This window comes from Hemitrygon akajei, chromosome 7 (assembly GCF_048418815.1).
Source record: "Hemitrygon akajei chromosome 7, sHemAka1.3, whole genome shotgun sequence".
NCBI lineage: Eukaryota > Metazoa > Chordata > Chondrichthyes > Myliobatiformes > Dasyatidae > Hemitrygon > Hemitrygon akajei.
Window position 1 is genome coordinate 72,080,930 of NC_133130.1, and position 18,523 is coordinate 72,099,452.

The window sequence follows — 18,523 nt, forward strand, 5'->3', positions numbered from 1 at the left end:
CCAACCTTAAGCTATCCATTCCTTTCTTTCTGATTTATATACTGATTCAGAGAGCTTGATTTATATGCAAATATTTAAAACATTGTCTGGGTAATGTACTTGGTAAATTTAACTATGTATCCTGGAGAGGGAGCAGTCAGTAGCTAATGGGAGAGGTGGGGAGAATTATGCAAAGAAAATTAGGACTGTCAACAGACATTGGCATTTCTTTTGTGGAAGACTGCTCCTGGTGTTTCTCACTTGAGCATGGTGTTTGCTGAAGTTGTAGCTCTGATGAGTATCAATGGCTGTGAGTTGATCTGCTTTCAAATGTTGGAGCAATGAAAACAGGAAAATTATTATTTTGAATGCTTAGAGCCGAGCTTTTAAATGGTTATTTAAGCCTTAATTAAATATACTTCTAAACTTTTAAGATCAGATAGTTAAAATTGTCCAGAAAATTAAAATTATTAGTGTCATTAAGTGTTCTTTGGTTTCTTTGCGTGGCTGATAAGGAGTGCTTTCAAATTAAATTTTCCCCTAATCCACTTTTATTAATCTAATAGTTTAGTCTCCAGCTTTTGAAAAAAAAGTGCTTGACAAAATACCATACAATAGAAGTGAATTGTGTAAACAATATGTGTGGGATTCTAATACATTATTTCTGTTAAATTGGCTTTGAAGGATTTCAAAATGTTTACATTGTGAGTCACTGGCAGGGCTAGCTGTAACATTGAATTGTAGCCATAAGCAAAAGTATTTACATGGGAATTGGGTTTTGAGGTTCTCAAAATGGCAAGTATGCTGAAGATAGAAGCCAACAAATAAATCAAAATTTGCCTAAGTCCATCAAATAATAGAGGTAGTGTTAAGGCAAACCATGGTACTGAGCTAAACAGGGAGATTACTTCTGAGTTTTGCATCAGTTGCTTTCAGCTGGGTGGCCTCACTCGTCAAACCCCCAGTTACAGGAGAACATTTAAATGGGACAGCAAGAAAAGAAATGCATTTTAAGCCATCGAAGCTCAAAAATTAATTATTAATTTATTCTTAATAATTTCTGAAACATCTTTTACTCGTGTCCATAAAAAGAGAAAATGAGACAAGAATATGTATTTTAACAGTGTTATCTGACACATTACTTTTCATCGTTTTCTTATTTTTGTACTTGCCTAGGTATCCATGGTCAAAGACAAAACTATCGTTTCTTTAATAGCCTGTTGCTATTTTCCAAATTTGCATTACAAGTTAGTGTATCTATCTATCTAGACTATCAATAAATTGAATACAGCAACATTTCAGTGAGTCCTGGCAGTGAAGAAGAGAAAGTCCTTTTAAACAACTTCAGAAATGTAACTTTGAAACTGTGATTTGAGAATGAGCAGATTATGGCTTGCTTGGTGACTCCTTCCAGTTCTCTGGGCAATGATCTGTTGATATTCTTGTAGGTCATCATCCAAGACAGAAGCCATTTGCAGGGGTTTAGTAGATAAATTCATTCAACAAAATCTCTCTCAGTTTTAATACTATATTGTAAAGTTCTTGCATGACAACAGTATTGATGATGTTTTGTTTATCAGAAGAACTTTATTTTAGATTTGAATCGTCAACACAGGAACCCTACTGTTTTTTAATTCCTCTCTATTGGAACTATATAGTTTGGACTTAAGTATTCATTTATATTCTTCACAAAATGTTGAGTAATTTAAAGTATGCTTTGTTTCTAAAAAGTGCTCCAGTCAAATTTCAATTGAGGAAAAATCAATATGTGATGAGATTTTCTTAATCCTTTTTTTGTTGAATATAAATGATTCTGAATCTGTATTTATCAATCTTTGAATTTCCGTTTTCCAAAAAAATTGATCATTTGCTGTTTAAAATAGTGCTTGCTGATAATTCAGAGACTTGTTTAAAGTTTAACAGAGAACACACCTATAGATTGAATTTGCAGGAAAAGCCTCCCATAATGCAGTGTGTAAACCAGAGCTAACAAACACCCTGCTGCGTTGAAAACCCCAAAAAGACAAAGACACAATGAAGTAGAGAGCTTACCACCGGCAGCTTTCAAAACGGCAAACTAGGCAAACTATACATCTCCGTCGCTCCAATTTTGTCAGAATGCTAATGAGCCAGCTCTGATCTTTACTCGGCTTCCCGTGTTTTCTACATCTTCAAGGACCACATGGCGCTAGCAAAATAAAGACGACTAAATGAGAATTTCGAACACTTTTTGTGTTCAGTCTTGATGCTTTTCAGTTGACTTGCTCATTGAATATTCTAAACTAAAAAGGCTGCAACAGGGGGTTAGCTATGAACTTTTTAACTGGGTAAAATTTATACAAAAGTAAATTAGTGTGACAGCGGAAATATGAGAAAAATTTCTGATTAATTTCCACTTCATAATATCAATGACACCTTTGGTTCCACTTATAGTTCTACTACAAGGGAAGCTGGTAAAGAGTGAATGAAGCTTGTGTTATTCACCGTGAATGTTTAGTGGTTTCTTAATAGCAATGTACTACATAAAGGCACCAGGAAGTACTCTGCATTAGCAATTGAGATCAGTAGTTAATAGGATGATGTCTTTTAGCTTTTGTCACAAGATTATTAGAAAGGATAGGTTTTCTGTCTCCATCATTCCATGCTTTTAAGGGCCTGTTGAACATAAGTGCCAAAATGCAGGTTTCTCTGCACTGTTTTCTATGTCAAGTAAAAGCTCTTTAATAGAAAATCTTTTATAGTTTTACCAGGTGATTTTTTTTGTCATTGATCTCTCTGTTTCTCTTACGGTATTAATTACTTGGAGTGTTCTGCTTTTCACAAGATGCATGATGTTCTCCTGATCAACAAATTAGAAAAGCAACCCTCAAGCAGGCCTTAGCATTCACCATTTCTTGTCAGCATTTGTATAATGATATTAGACAGTTTTATTCAATAGACATTCTCTATATTAGACTATTAGGTGATCAAAAGTTAATGTTCAGTAAAGAGTAATTGAATTAAAATTACTGCAGTAAAACTGCTAAGCTATAATGACACATAGATTTATTGGATTTCTGACTGTACCAAAAAGGTAGTAATTTTTCATCATCAGTGTTATTATAATTTTTAAAATTTGAATGTTCTCTTCCAAGGTAATGATTTTAATGGTCCAACATCAACAGTAAATTATAAAGCCACATTGTCATTTGATTCACACAGCATATTCTTCTGTTTTGCTTTCAATTTTACTTCAGTTTTCAATACAATTCATTGAAGGTAATAGACAATATATCAAAGAAATTTCTGATATTACCATGGCAACAATGGTGTTGTGGTTCCAAGTTGGACAGTATTACATATTGCAAGAAAAACAATTGGGTAGGTGAGGTTAAAGCATTAAGGTCAGAATAATTTTAGCTCTTCTCAATTATCTTGAAGTGTTTAAATAAATGAAAGGATGTATTAGAGGCAATTGATATTGCATTCCTGTATTCATTCCTATTCAGTGAAGGAATGGTGGATTTGGCATGGTGGGGGCGGGGGGAGTGGGTGGCGCAGTGGTTAATTTTCAAAATAGGCAAAAATTTGAATATTGTTATAAGTGTTGAGTTTTTCTATAGTTGAATGATACATATTTGATAGCATTTTGCTTTTATATTTACAGTTTCGCAGAATTCTCACCTGGAAATGTATCATTAAGGAAGAGTAATTAAATTAGTGCTGTTATCTCTCATTGCCAAGATGTATTTGTTCTAGCTGATGGTATTAGTTAAATTGTGTTATCCCTTCATATGCAAAGAAAATGCTGTGTAGCAATGGGAATTTGGTGATGGGCCGGTACTATTGACACTGTAAAACATATATGTGGTTGGCTATTCATATTTTCTGAAATAAAATCATTTCCTGCATTATCATTGTTTGGGGATGGAAATAGAGTTTTATAAGTTACCTGGATTTCTTTTGCACATGTTGGCATCTGTACCAAGGGAAAGTTAAACAAGCAAAAATGTGTTATATACAGGTTTTTTTTGTTTTTTTTAAACACCAACAGTACGAGTTTTAAACAACAAAAGCAGTGTGCTTTCATATCTAATCTTGAGATTAGGTATTGTGACAGAAGCTAAACTGCCTTTTTATGGTGCCAGAATACAACCTTTTTTCTCCCTAACAAGACTGGTCTACCACCATTGCCCACTCAACGTAATTAAATCAATCCTTTGTACTTACCATTTTCTCCTCTAGTGACAGTGCTAGATCTAATTATATGCTTCATGCATATTCAAAGTGTGGTGCTGACAGCTCTTTAATGAGCTCTTACTTAATCAGTACGAACAATGTCCATCTTGTTCTTTCTTACCCTTAGACGTTAGAAGTAGAAACAATTGAGCAAAAATGAAACATAAAGCATTCATCTGCAAAATGTTCTTTTACAAATATAAAAGCTTGCTAAGTTACATTCTGCTTCATAAGATTATATTGGATTAAATAGCAAGTGGTTAAAGTTGAAATTAGAAGTCCTTGTTTTGATTAGACATTAGTAAGTTTTGTGATTTGATAAATCTGTTTAGGTCTTCAATTGCAGTTACTAATAACAGGATTAATTTATCTCTGGTATTACTTTCTGTAAGCTGTTTTAATTTTAAACAAAGACTTGAATGAACATATCAGTTTCTAAACTAAGAAATAATTAGTTCTTTTAAAAGAATTTTGCATGTGGGATTGTTTGGATAATTCCAGTGTGGTGCTCCTACATGTGGACACATTTCCATCAGGACTAGTAACTTATTGAAATGTATTAAAATAGTGAAATGCACTTTATATATTCTGGTCTTGAAATACTTTTGACATGGATTATTCCATTAATTGAGTGTGTCTTGCAAACCAAAAACCATCACTATTTCCAATTGCAGGTCTTTCCTTCTCCACTCCCATTGTTTTTTTTCTGAGGTATTTACCTTTTGTTCCTGCTTATTGGATGTGTTGAACTACTGATATTGGTATGACATTCCTATAACATGACTCCATTTACTGCTATGTAGGTGACATATTTTTAAAAATGTGATCTTTTATTCATGTCAATGCAAACGTATTTTGCATCTGTGTCATACAAACCTCTCTACTTCAAAATAAAATTACACAGTTGAGAAGAACATCTTAGGTTAATGGTCTGTTAGGTTTTTTTTATTCTGTATCTTTTTCTCTGGTTTTAGCTGCAGGCATATGTTTAACCATGTTGTAATACGTGATTTGCACAGAATGCTTGTGATTTGTAAAACACTTCCATAACTGTTTATACTTGATTGGTGATTTAAAAATATTTTTTACTGTTGGCCACCTTGTTTTCAGATCCATCCACGCCCTTGATGTCCCTGTTTGTAATCTCCTGCAATGCTAGAACCATCTAAGATATTTGCGCTCCTCTAAATTCAGACTTTTAATCAATCTTATTTTCATCAAGAACTAAACTCTAAAATTCCCACTCTCGGCCTCTGTCATTCCTCTGTGAGGCACTCCTTATGGCCTACCTCTGACCAAATATTTGGACATCTACCCAAACAATTCTTTCTTTGGTTTGGTGTCAAATTTTGTTTGATAATCCTCCTGTGAAGTGTGTTGGGATGCTTTGCTAAAAGTTAAAGTTGCTAAACAAATACAAGCTGTTGTTGTTACTCTGGCATAATTGAGATTCAGAAGAAAAAGCAGAAAAAATAAGCTTTATATGTAATTTATTTTACTGGACAAAATAATTCTTTAACTACTGTAGTTTCAAGCCAGATTTGCTTTAGAAATATATTTGCATGATTTGTTGTAATTAAAATTGTCTGAATGGTCATAAACATGTGAGAAGGTATATTTAACAGATGTAATGGTGGGCAAGATGAAAACCTGTCTGTCTCCCACCAAACAGAACCAAAAGATCAAGGTTATTATTATTAACTTGGAAATATTATTACAGCTTGATTATTTTTTTCGATAGATGAAAACCATTCAAAGGACTTAATTTGATAATTTTGTGTAATTCCTGTTGAAATGGGATTATAGAGAAAGAGAGAGGGTGTTCTTAAACAGGCCCTTCAGCCCATCAAGTCTGCAATGACCATCAATCACAAATTTGCACAAATTTTGCATGAATAACACCATTTTAATTTTTTTCCCCACATTCTCAACTCACATTTGCTTCTCCAGTTTAAGAGCAATACAGTATACAGTGGCAAATTAACCACCAAACTGATATGGTTGTGTTCAGGTTGTTGTAGTTCAAAGTAAATCACTTGCAACTTTTGTTATGTAGCTAATGGAATTTTCAGATGATACATTTTGAAAATTTAGAATGTTTCCCCATTTAAACTATGTAATAGCTAATGGGAGGCCAAACAAAATATTGTCAGGTGTAAGCATTTATTCAACATTTAAAAACCAAATGAATTTAAAATAGATTATTTTCCGTTTTCTCTCACCCACTGAGGTCTTTCCGCTTTGTATAAAACATCTGAGTGATATTGTTAAAAGTACGGAGCTGTCTTATAGCTGCCAAAATGTTACAGTTCCTTTATTCAACAGCTGTGAATCTAATGAGGAGATAGTTATGTAAAATAGCAAAACTAGTTCCAAATATGCTTTACGTTCAGAATTCCAGTGTAACCTTAACACTTCAACCTTTTAAAAAAAGCAAATGTAGCAAAAAAGCTTTCATTGTTATAATGAAAATTTAATTAGTGTTTTTAACATAGCACACTTAGAAATCTTTTTATTTGATGCCAGTGGAAATGTTCTTACTTATTGCTTTAGAGTCACAGAAAACTGCAGCAGAGAAACAGACCCTTGAGCCAATTGTGGTCTCTGCCGAACAGTCTAAACTGTCTAGTCCCATTGAGCTGCACCCGGACCATTGCCCTCCATTCTCTTCCCACAAGAGAAACTTCTGAGTGAAGAAGTTTCCCCTCATGTTCCCCTTAAATATTTCACCTTTCAGTCATAACCCATGGCCTCTAGTTGTAGTCCTCCCAACCTCAGTGGAGAGAGTCTGTTTGCATTTACAGTATCTATACCCCTCATAATGTTATGTACCTCCATCAAATCTTCCCCCAGTCTTCCTAATTCTAGGGAATAAAGTTCTAACCTGTTCAGTCTTTCCTTATAACTCAGGTCCTTCAGTCCCAGCAACATCCTTGTAAATTTTCTTTGAACTCTTTCAAACTTATTTACATCATTCCTATTAGTAGGTTACCAAAACTGCACACAATACTCCACATTAGGCCTTACCAATGTTTTATACAACTTCAACATAACATTTGAAGTTCCGGCAATTTGTATACCAGTTTCTCTGTACATCAAACCCTTTCAGCCTCTCACCATTTGAGAAATACCCATTTTTATATTTGTTTATACCAACTCCTGTACTCAATACTTTAATCACCAAAGGCCAATGTAACAAAAGCTTTCTTTATGACCCTATCTAACTGTGATGCCACTTTCAATGATTTATGGATCTGTATTCCCAGATCCCTTTGTTGTACCGCACTCCTCAGTACCCTACTGTTCACTGTGTAAGACCTATGCTGGTTGATCTTCCCGTAGGGCAACACCTCACACTTGCCTGCATTAAATTCCATCTGCCATTTTTTAGCCCATTTATCCGGCAGGTCCAGATCCCGCTGCAAGCTTTGATAGTCTTCCTTGCCACCCACTACACCCCCAATTGTGGTGTCATCTGCAGATTTGCTGATCCAGATAACCACATTATTATCCAGATCGTTGATATAAATGACAAACAACAATGGACCCAGCACCAGTTCCCATGACGCTCCACTACTCACAAGCCTCCAGTCAGAGAAGCAACTTTTTTCTACCTCTCTCTGGCTTCTCCCACAAGGCTAATGTCTAATCCAATTTACTACCTCATCTTGAGTGCCAAGTGACTGAACCTTCTTGACCAACCTCCCATGTGGGACCTTGTCAAATGCCTTGCCATGCCTTCATCAACAACTTTTCTGGTAACTTCCTTGAAAAAACTCTATAGAGTTGGTTGGCATGACCTACCACACATAAAGCAATGCTGACTATCCCAAATCAGTTCCTGTCTATCCAAATACTCATATATCTGGTCCCTTAGAACACCTTCCAATAACTTTAACACTACTGATGTCAGGCTCACTGGCCTATAATTTCCTGGTTTATTCTTAGAGCCTTTCTCAAACAACTGAACAACTTTAGCTGTCTTCCAATCCTACCTCACCAGTTGCTAAGGATGATTTAAATATCTCTGCTCGGGCCTTTGCAATTTCTGCACTTGCCTCCCACAGAGTCTGAGGAAACACTCTGTCAGGCCCTGGGGATTTATCCACCCTGATTTGCCTCAAGACACAAAAACCTCTTTCTCTGTAATCTGTATAGGGTCCATGACTTCACTGCTGCTTTGCCTCACTTCTCTAGCCTCTGTGTCCATCTCCTGAGTAAATACAGATGCAAAAAATCCATTTAAGATCTCCCCCATCTCTTTTAGCTCTCTGCATAGATTACCATTCTGATCTTCTAGAGGACCAATGTTGTCCCTTACAATGCTTTTGATGTTAACATACCTGTAGAAGCCCTTAGGATTCTCTTTCACCTTGTCTGCTAGGAGCAATCTCATGCCTTCTTTTATCTCTCCTGATCTGTTTCTTGTGTTCCCTTGCATTTCTTATGCTCAAGTACGTTATTTGTTCCTACCTGTCTATACTTGCAATGCACCTCCTTTTGTTTCTTAACTCAGATCTCAATATCTCTCAAAAACCAAGGTTCCCTAAACTTGTTTTCCTTGCTTTTTATTCTGACAAGAAGAAACAAAATCTGTACTCACAAAATTTCACTTTTAAAGGCCTCCCACTTACCAAATACATTTTTGCCAGGAAACAGCCTGCTCCAATCCACACTTGCCAGATCCCTTCAGATACCATCAAAATTGACCTTTCTTCAATTTAGAATCTCAACCCGAGGACCAGACCTATCCTTTTCCATAATTACCTTGAAACTAATTGCATTATGATCACTAGATGTAAAGTGTTCCCCTACACAAACTTCTGTCACCTTCTCACTTCCTAATAGCATATCAAATGTTGTACACTGTCTCGTTGGCTCTTCTATGTACTGATGAAGGAAACTATTCTAATCACATTTGACAAAGTCTATCTCATCTAGTCCTCTTACAGTATGGGAATCCCAGTCACTATATGGAAAGTTAAAATCACCTACTATCACAACCTTGTGTTTCTTGCAACGGTTTGCAACCTTTCTACAAATTTGTTCTCCTAAATTCTGTTGAGTGTGGTGAGGGCTATAATATACCCCATTAACATGGTCATACCTTTCTTAATTCTCAGTTCCAACCATAAAGCGTCACTAGACGAGTTCCCCAGTCTGTCCTGACTGAGTACTGCCATGACATTTTTGCTGAGTGGTAACACCACCTCTCATTTAATCCCTCCCGCTCTTATCACATCTCAAACAACAGAAACTCAGAGTATTGAGCTGCCAGTCCTGCCCCTCTTGCAATCAAGTTTCACTAATGGCTACAATATCATAAATCCATGTGTTGATCCTTGTCCTGAGCTCCTACAATACGTCTTGCATTGAAATTTACACAACTCGAGACATTAGTCCCACTGTGCTAAACCTTTTGATTCCTCACTTTGTCTGAGGTCTTAACAACATGTCTTCACAACCACTGCATTATCTGTTCTGACACTCTGGTTCCCATCCCCCTGCAACTCTAGTTTAAACACCCCTCCCCCACTCCCCTCATGCAGTACGAGCTAACCTTCCCACCAGGATATTCGTGCCTCTCCAGTTAAGGTGGTGCAGGTCCCACCTTCACTTGAAGAAAGCCCAATGATCCAAAAATATGAAGCCCTCCCTCCTACACCAACTCCTTAGCCACATGTTAAACTGCATGATTTTCTTATTTCTGGCCTCACTAGTATGTGCTACAGGTAGCAATCCTGAGATTACAGCCTTGGAGGTCCTGTCCTTTAACTTAGGGGTACTGGAGTTCTCCCTACCTGCTCACATCCTGCAAGAGGAGCATCCTGCCTAGCATCCTTACTGCTCTAACTGTGCAAATATAAATAAGGAAACAACAAAGAAACTGAAAAAAAATCTGTCTACAGCTTTTCGCCTTCTTTCACTCAAGCCTCTTCTCGATGAAACCTCAAAGAGTTAAAGCATCAAATCACCACTCCAACAACGGTTGCGCCGCTTGCCCCTGCCTTATTTTAATTTGCCCTCTCTAATGAATCCCAATCTCTGATTGGCTGCTGTTCAAATGCCAAAACCCCCATGAAGCGCTGCTTTTTAATGCATACTCGCTGACCTGTGTGAGTCACTTTTCTCACTTCCGATCTCTGGCCACTGTTCATTTTACACTTTTCTCCTGATACTGGTAGGATGACTGTCCAGGGCAGTATATTAGAAGGTGTACCTTTCATTAGCAAGATTATGGATTTGACTTGAAATGGATTGGATGGAGTTGTCATCATGAAAGGTGAAATGTCTTTGGTTATCTTTGGTGGGCAGTAGCTCATTAAAAAAAAACCCTGCATTTTCACATAGATTGGCAGTATCAGAATATATTGTATATGCTGTAAGCATAGAGCTAGTGTATACAGTTTCTTGCAGGAAAAAATTGCTTTGTGTCTATCCTATATTTGTAAGGAATGCTCCTGTGAGAAATTGACATTAATGGTGGAATCATGGTAGGACATTTTCTTTTACATGAATAAATTTACTGGACTCTAGAATGGAATATTTTTCCATTTTTTGTTTTACTTCATTTTATATTGGAGTATAAAACACATTTTATTCTCCAGTTTAACAAACATTAATGATGAATATCAACCTGTTCAGTTGCATTGAAGCTTGACTTTCAAAAGTCTTATGCACCCTAGCGATATATTTGTGTCTAAGACTTTTGCACAGTACTGTATTGTGTACAGGCAAAGATTAAAATAAACAGAAGGACAATATTATGTCAAAGTGGAACACTGAAAATGTTCATTAGGTTGGACAGCATCTGTGGAGAGAGAAATAAAGTTAATGTTTCAGATCATTAATCTTTCATCAATTACCTTCTCATGAGAGGTCAGAAAAAGTATGATTCACAAAAAGCTTGTATGTAGTTCTTGCAAATCATTAGAAAATCTATTACAGAATTTTATTTTTAATTGGAGAGGAATTGAATGCAAAAGTAGCTAGGCTTTAGTTATTTGGAACATTGGTAAAAGTAGATCTGAACCACTGAGTACACCACTGACGTCTGTTTTAAGGAAGGTGCAAGAACTATGGAAGTGGCTCAGGCAAAGCTAACTTAACTAGTATCTGGAATGGGCAAGGTATGAAGAGAGTTTAGACAGGTTATGCTCTTTTCACTGGAGCTTAGAAGAGTGAGCAGGGCTGGATTGAAACCTAAGATTCCGAGGAGTCTTGGAAGGTATCTAGTGTGAGAACCTAGAACTTGGAAATCACTGTTCAAAGATTAGAGCTTACTTATTCAAGACAGAATGCATTGTAATTTTTTTTTGCCTCAGTGGATTGTCAGTCTTTCATTCTCTTCCTCAAAAGGAAGTGAACTCAGAGTCTTTGGATACTTTTCAGGCAGTTATAGAGATTTCTGATAAGCAAAGGGATGAAAGGTTACTGATGAATGGCAGAAAGTTTAGAGTTAGGTTTACAGTCAAATCAACCATGAGCTGATTAAATGGCTGAGTAGCCTTTTGCTGCTCCAGGTCTGTAATCTAATGTAAAGATGAGAAATCAAACATGTTTTAAGTTGCAGAGAAGAGAAGATCAAGGGAAGATCTCAGACAGGATGGAAATAAACAGAATCCATAAAACACAATAGAGTCATAGAGATGTACAGCATCTATGCCAACCATCATATCTACGTATACAAATCCCATTTGCCTGCATTAATTCCATATTCCTCTCTATCCTGCTCATTCAAGTTTCTGTCCGGGTATTTCTTAAATACTGTTACTGTTCATGCCTTCACATCCTCCTCTGGCAACTACTTTCAAATATTAATTACTTTTTGTGTGCAAGTTATTTTAGATCCCCTTTAAATCTCCCTTTCACCTTAAACCTACAGTATGTCCTCTAGTACTAGACATCCCTACAAGGGTAATGTGGTAGCGCTTTTCCATTGTATCCAACAATGATAGGGGACTTGCGTGGGAGAGTTTTTAAACTGGAAAAGCTGTTGCGGTGGGGCATTTCCACTCTCTCGACCTCAAAAGTCCAGGTCCAATGATACAAGTAGACGTCACAAACTGAGTTCTTCCTGGCTTGCAGTAGATGACCATGACTACTTCTGTGTCTTGCCATGCCCTTCACTCTCCCCAAACAGAACTGCCTTCTTGGCCATTGGATCTCACTGCTGATCTCATCTACACAGTTGTCCAAATCATGGGTAATAGATACTAGCTATGTGCCCTATCTGTGCCTCTCATAATTTTATATTCTTCAATCTTGTCACCTCTCAGCCTTCTTTGCACTCGGAAAAACAGACCAAGCCTATTCAATTTTTCTCATAACTCAACCTCTCCAATCCAAGCAACATCCTTGTGAATCATTTCTGCACGTTCTCCAATTTAGCCGTATCTTTTCTGTAGAGTGGCAAACAGCTGCAGACTTACTCACATTTTATACAACTATAACATGATTTCTCAACTTTTGTAATCAGTGCTTCAGCCAATGAAGGCAAGCATGCCGTATGCCTCCTTTGCCAACCATGTTTCTGTATTGTTAGATTCTGGGAATTATGTATTCCCCCCTCCCACCCCATGACTCTCTGTTCAACAACACTACACAGGGCCCTGCCATTCACTTTATGCTGTGCCTTGGTTTAATTTCCCAAAATTAATCACTTTGAGTTGAATTCCATCTACTATTCCTTTGCCCACCTTCACAGTTAATCTTTAACATTAGAAAACTTCTTCACTATCACTTTACTATCAAAGTTCATGAAGAATTCCCAAATACTTCTGATTTGTAGGAAATTGGGAAGTTGTTGAGAAGTAAGAACAAGTTCACCAGGTGAAGAAAGTTGATGGTGGAAAGGGACTAGATAGGAAGAAGAGAAAGGCACTGAAATCTGAAAACTGGAAACCATCACAGTGGCAAAGGATATATAAGGTGTCATGGATTTAAAGAGAAAAGACCGAACAAGGGAGGAAAAGGAGTCAAGGAAGGAAGAAATCATTTTGTTTGGAGAACTGTTGCATTAGTTTGGGTTATGGATATTGGGGAGTAGGTGATACAAGATTTGGGAACTGTGAGGCTGTGGACTTTGTTGAGAAGATCTCCAGAAGAAATCAGGTCAGTACCTGTCTGAGAGACAGCAATCTGATGTTCAGTTGTTTGGTCCTGGTTCAGTGGGAACTATCTGAGAACCGGCATTCAGCCTCGTATGAGGTGGAAGTCAATTCCCACAGAGCATCACCACCTTTGTCAGTTCTGGTGTTAGTCTTTAGTGAGTGGAGTGCCGTAATTTCAGAAGCAATAGGTTAGAATGAAAAAAGGCAATGTTAAAATTGAGATGTAAAATGTCATCAACCTGAAATGTTAACTCGATTTTTCTTTCTCCACAAGTACAATCTGAATATAATCTCCTTTTATTTCATATTTCTCCAATGGCTGTTCTAGCACTGATTTTTTAAAAATTCCCTTTCTGTCCTTATTCATTTTCCTCAAATGATTCCTCTCCAGTTAGATCAATTACTGGAGCGAGCAAGGATTGGCGGTGACTTGATAGAGGCATGTAAGATCATAAGAGGCCTAGATCGAGTGGGTATCCAGAGACCTTTTCCCAAGGCAGAAATGGTTAATGTGAGGTTTTAAGGTGATTGGAGGAGAGCATAGGGGGAGGTAGGTTTTTACACAGAGAGTGGTGGGTGGGTGGAAGGCCTGCCAGGGGCATCGATAGAGGCAAATACATTAGAGACATTTAAGAACTTTTAGATAGGCATATGGGGGATAGAAAAAAGGAGGACTATGTAGGAGTAAAGGGTTAGATCAGGGGTTCACAACCTTTTTTATGCTATAGGACAACTTCCCAATTTCCTACAAATCCAAAGTATTTGGGAATTCTTCAGGTGCTCTTTGTGATCTTAGATAGTGAAGAAGTAGTCTAATATTATAATATGTTAAAGAGCGACTGGAAAAGTGGGGCAAAGGAATTGCAGATGGAATTTAACTCAGACAAGTGCAAAGTGATTAATTTTGGAAAATTAAACCAAGGTACAGCATAGAGTGAGTGGCAGGGCCCTGCACAGCATTGTAGGACAGAGTCTTGGTTGGTGGGAGGGGAAGGGGTACATAATTAAGCAAAGGGTCCATGGGCCCCAGAGAGTAGGTTAAAAGGTTGGCAGAACATCACGGGCCAAAGGGCCTGTACTGTGCTGTTATGTTCTATGTTAACAAACCTTCAATGTCCTCTCTCCTCCTGGACAGAAGAAACATAATTTATGTCACATCCTGGATTGCCTTGGTCTTGATGCTTCTGCTCCTCCCATGACTCTAAATCATACTTGTTTTGTCACTTTTCCCAGTTCTAATGAAAGATCATCCACCTGAAATACTAGTTTTGTTTCAATCTCCACAAATGCTGAATACGCTGCTGAGTATTTCCAGCAGTTTTGTATGCCTACAATACATTCAGCTGTTCGGACTATGCTGACTGTCTAGGTAGTAGAATCATTTGTCCCACATTTTCCTGTCCTTCTGCAACTTTATTCTCTCTCACACATGCCAATTATTTTCTCCTTGATTCTCTTGGTCATTCATCAACCCTGAGAGGTCATTTACAGCAACCCATTAACTTACCAATACATCTTTGGGCATGGAAGGAGCCCAATACAGGTCATTAAGAGAACATGTAAACTCTGTACAAGCCACATTGAAGGTGAACAACCTGGTACAATGTAAGCTCTAATTTGATTAAATGAAAATCAAAGATGCTGGACATTTAAAACAAAACTGAAAACTCTGGAAAAACAGCAAAGCTAGGCAGGATCTATGTCAACATTTCAGCCCTCTGACACTTAATCAGGAGTGTATCAAAAAATGGGAAAATATAAATGAGAAAAAGTAACATTTTACCTCTTCTTATCTCTGCAGCTTTTGCTGAAATTGGCTCTCAATGGCACTTGGTTGTAAAGGGCATAGGTTAACCAGAAATTCCTCTTGGATATCTCACTTACATGTGGACATCAGTGGGAGTAGGATTAAGCATTGTAATATTTCCATCTTGATAGCCAGATAATTTTCAACATTTGCTACCAAAGGTCCACGTGAATTTTGCCTACTTTTGTATAGTATCTACAGAGCTATAATGATATCGTACATGTGGAAGGGAAGAACATCACTGAAGATGGAAAAAAGAACAAAAGTGAAGTATCTCAAAAGCTGATGAGTTTGGGAAATTTTATTCCTAAATAGAAATAAAATTCAGGCACTAGCTGTAGGTGTAAGATGGGCTGGAATATATAATATGGTGATTGAGAACTAACCCAGTCAGAGTAAGCCACTGAAATATCTATATTCATGAACATCCTTCTTTGCTGTATCTAAGAACATGGAGAAAATGTAAGTGGCAAGAAATGAAGGTAAAGCAATGCAAATCAAGTGAAATACAAGCAATGTAAATGTCACAGAAGTCAAACTATTATTCATACCCGCAATATTTAAAATATCTTGGTAATTGACAAATACTCGTAAGAGAGCAGGAATTTTATTTTAATAGTTGCTGAAGTTAACTATTAAAATAAAATACCTGCTCTCTTTTGATTTACTTCCAGTTCTGGGTTGAAGCCTTTGATATAACTCTGCTTTCTGTTTTTCAGGGAACAATAAAGAGAAGGAGGAAGCAATGATGCAAGAGTGGTTCGTGTTGGTGAACAAGAAGAATGCCCTGATAAGACGTCAAAACCAACTTTCACTTCTGTAAGTGCACTGAAGATTTGACAAATATTATTTACTTTGTCAGATTTAATTGTCCACTTTTCACTTTGATAGTAATAGTTACCTCAGAATTCTGAAATTCAAAATAACATTTTGGCATAACTCAGTAATGTAGTTATGCATTACCACATAAATGTACATATGAATAATTAATTCCTGATAGATCAGTAAGTTTATAATGCATTAAATTTTCCTCCAATATTTGATTTCTCTATTTAAAGAGAATGAGAAAATAGTTAATAGAATAAATATGTTGGTCTATGGTTATGGATTTGTATTTCCACGAGAGTACATCAAGGGAGTATAAACAGTTACTTGGATTTTTCCTCATGCGCCAAGTTAAATATCCTAAAATTTCCTTCAGTACGTTGATAAAGAAGAGTCATATAGCAGGAAATAAGGGAGAAAGGGGAACCTGGTAGCATTCAGAAGTGTCAATATTACTGAGGAATATAACTTGGGACAGAAATGAGGAAAATACTTCCTAGGGTAGGGGGAGGGGTAGAGGTACATAAATTCTGAGGAATTGAACAGCTGGAGCTTAACAAGTAGAAGACCAAGTATTTAAAGAGCAGAATATTTTCAATAGCTTGTGGTAATTGGAGGCTTCTGCTCTTTTTAACTATAAACAGTGTTATATAACACCACCCCTTTGGCTCATCTAGACCAATCCACAATAATCATGAGAAGCTAGCAAAACTTAATAAGTTAGAGTCCATCTGACCAGCAGCCTCTGCTATTTCTCTCCTTTGCCTTCACATTCCAGCCCTTCTAATAACTTGTTTTTTCTCTTGTATCTTCTTTCTCCTCCAAAGTCTCTCCAGCATTGAGCCAGTTGGTGGGATCTCAATCCCCTTGTCCTATCTATTCCAGTTGCAGTCAGCAGATCAGAAGACTTCTCTTCGTAACTGTTGTTATCTTTTGGTATCCTTAAAGTTTTTAACACCCTCCCCACCTCTTAATTCTCATCTACAGCAACATCATCTAAAAGCAGTGTGTCATGTTCTTTGTCGATCTGACAGCCAGCTTTATCTCAATATCAATTCTCTGGACTCCTCCAGTGTCTCTAAGTCATCGCATTGCTTATTTAAGTTTCATAAATAAACTAGCAGATTTTTTCCAACTGAGTATTGAGAAGATTAAAGTCATTATTCTCAACCAAAGGTACAAACCCAAGCTATTGCAGATTTCCTTTTCTGGCAGCGCTCCAAGGTAGTTTTGAGTTGACCCCTTAAGCCATATATTCATTCAGCTACACTGACTGCCAACATTTGACTCAGTTGGATAACTAATAGGCAGGGAAAGAAGATGAAGAGGCAACTGATTGGATGTTCTCAGCTCCTCTGCCTTGCTCCTGTAACTTCTTTCTCTAACTTCTCATAGACCTCCCACATCCTATGCATTGTAATCTAGAAGTCATCCGAACCTGCTGCCTCTGACCTAATTTGTATCAGGTTCTGTTAACCTCTTATTTGTGCTTTCTGGCCTACATTGGCTTCCAGTTGACTTTGGCCTTGATTTTAAAATTCTCATCCTCGTTTTCAAAATCTCTTATTAGCTTCACTCACTTCTTATCTCTGTAATCCCCTCCAGCCCGACAACCCTTCAGTTCTGGCCTCTAGTGCGTGCCAAGTTTTAATCACTCAGCATTGACAGCCATGCTATCATCTGCTAACCTGTATGTTTGAAATTCTCTCCCTGTGTCTCTTCACTTGTCCACCTGTCTTTTCTTCTGTAAGGCTCTCCATAAAGCTTGTTTGTTCAAACAAACTTTTGTTCACCTCTGCTTGTCTCTCCGTGTATCACTCAGTGCAAATTTTGTTCAATAAATCACTTATTCTGTACCCTGGAGCATTTTACCCTGGACTGTTTTCAACTGTTTTAAGTGTGTTGTTATTTGTGTATGACAAGGGAAAATTGCTGAGGGAAGCTACATCTCATTCATGATTCTCTATTTGACAGACAGACTGGTAAAAGAATCACAGGTTCCATGCCCATACCATGTCTGTGCTAGCCATCAAGTACCTGTCCATACTAATCCAATTTTCCAGCATTCAGTTCATAGCCTCCCTATACCAAGCTGCTTCAAGTGCTCATCTAAATACTACATAAATGTTATGAGAGTACTTGCCTCCACCAACCTGTAAGAGAGTACATTTCAGATTTCAACTATCCCCGAGTAAAAAATGACCATATCAAATATCCTCTAAATTTCCCTATCCCTTATCGTAAAGCTGTAGGCACCTCTACTAAGGGAAAAAATTGTATTAATAACCTTATCTATTCCCATCATAATTTTGTATACCTTAGTCAGGTTCCCCCTCAGTCTTCTCTGCTTCAGGGAAAACAAATCCAGCCCATCCAATCTGTCATCAAAGCTGAAACACTCTATTCCAGGAAACATCCTGGTGAATCACCTTTGTATTTTCTCCAGTGCAATTGCTTCATTCCAATAGTGTGGCAACCAGAACTGCACACGGTCAGTAGCCTGAATAATGTTTTATTTAGTTGTACCCTAACACCTGCTTGGAAGGCTAGCCAATGATGGAGACAGAATAAACTGAGGATT

The 18,523-nt window shown here is 37.3% G+C and overlaps 1 protein-coding gene across 4 annotated transcripts in view; it reads left to right on the forward strand.

Annotated features, from left to right (window-relative positions):
- The window catches only part of ehbp1 (EH domain binding protein 1), a 389,918-nt gene that overhangs the window by 342,249 nt on the left and 29,146 nt on the right, over positions 1 to 18,523 (forward strand). For all 4 annotated transcript variants that reach the window (XM_073051179.1, XM_073051180.1, XM_073051181.1 and 1 more), the window contains one exon: positions 15,837 to 15,936. In XM_073051179.1, the coding sequence (XP_072907280.1) occupies positions 15,837 to 15,936 (100 nt within the window). The remainder of the gene's footprint in view (positions 1 to 15,836; positions 15,937 to 18,523) is intronic.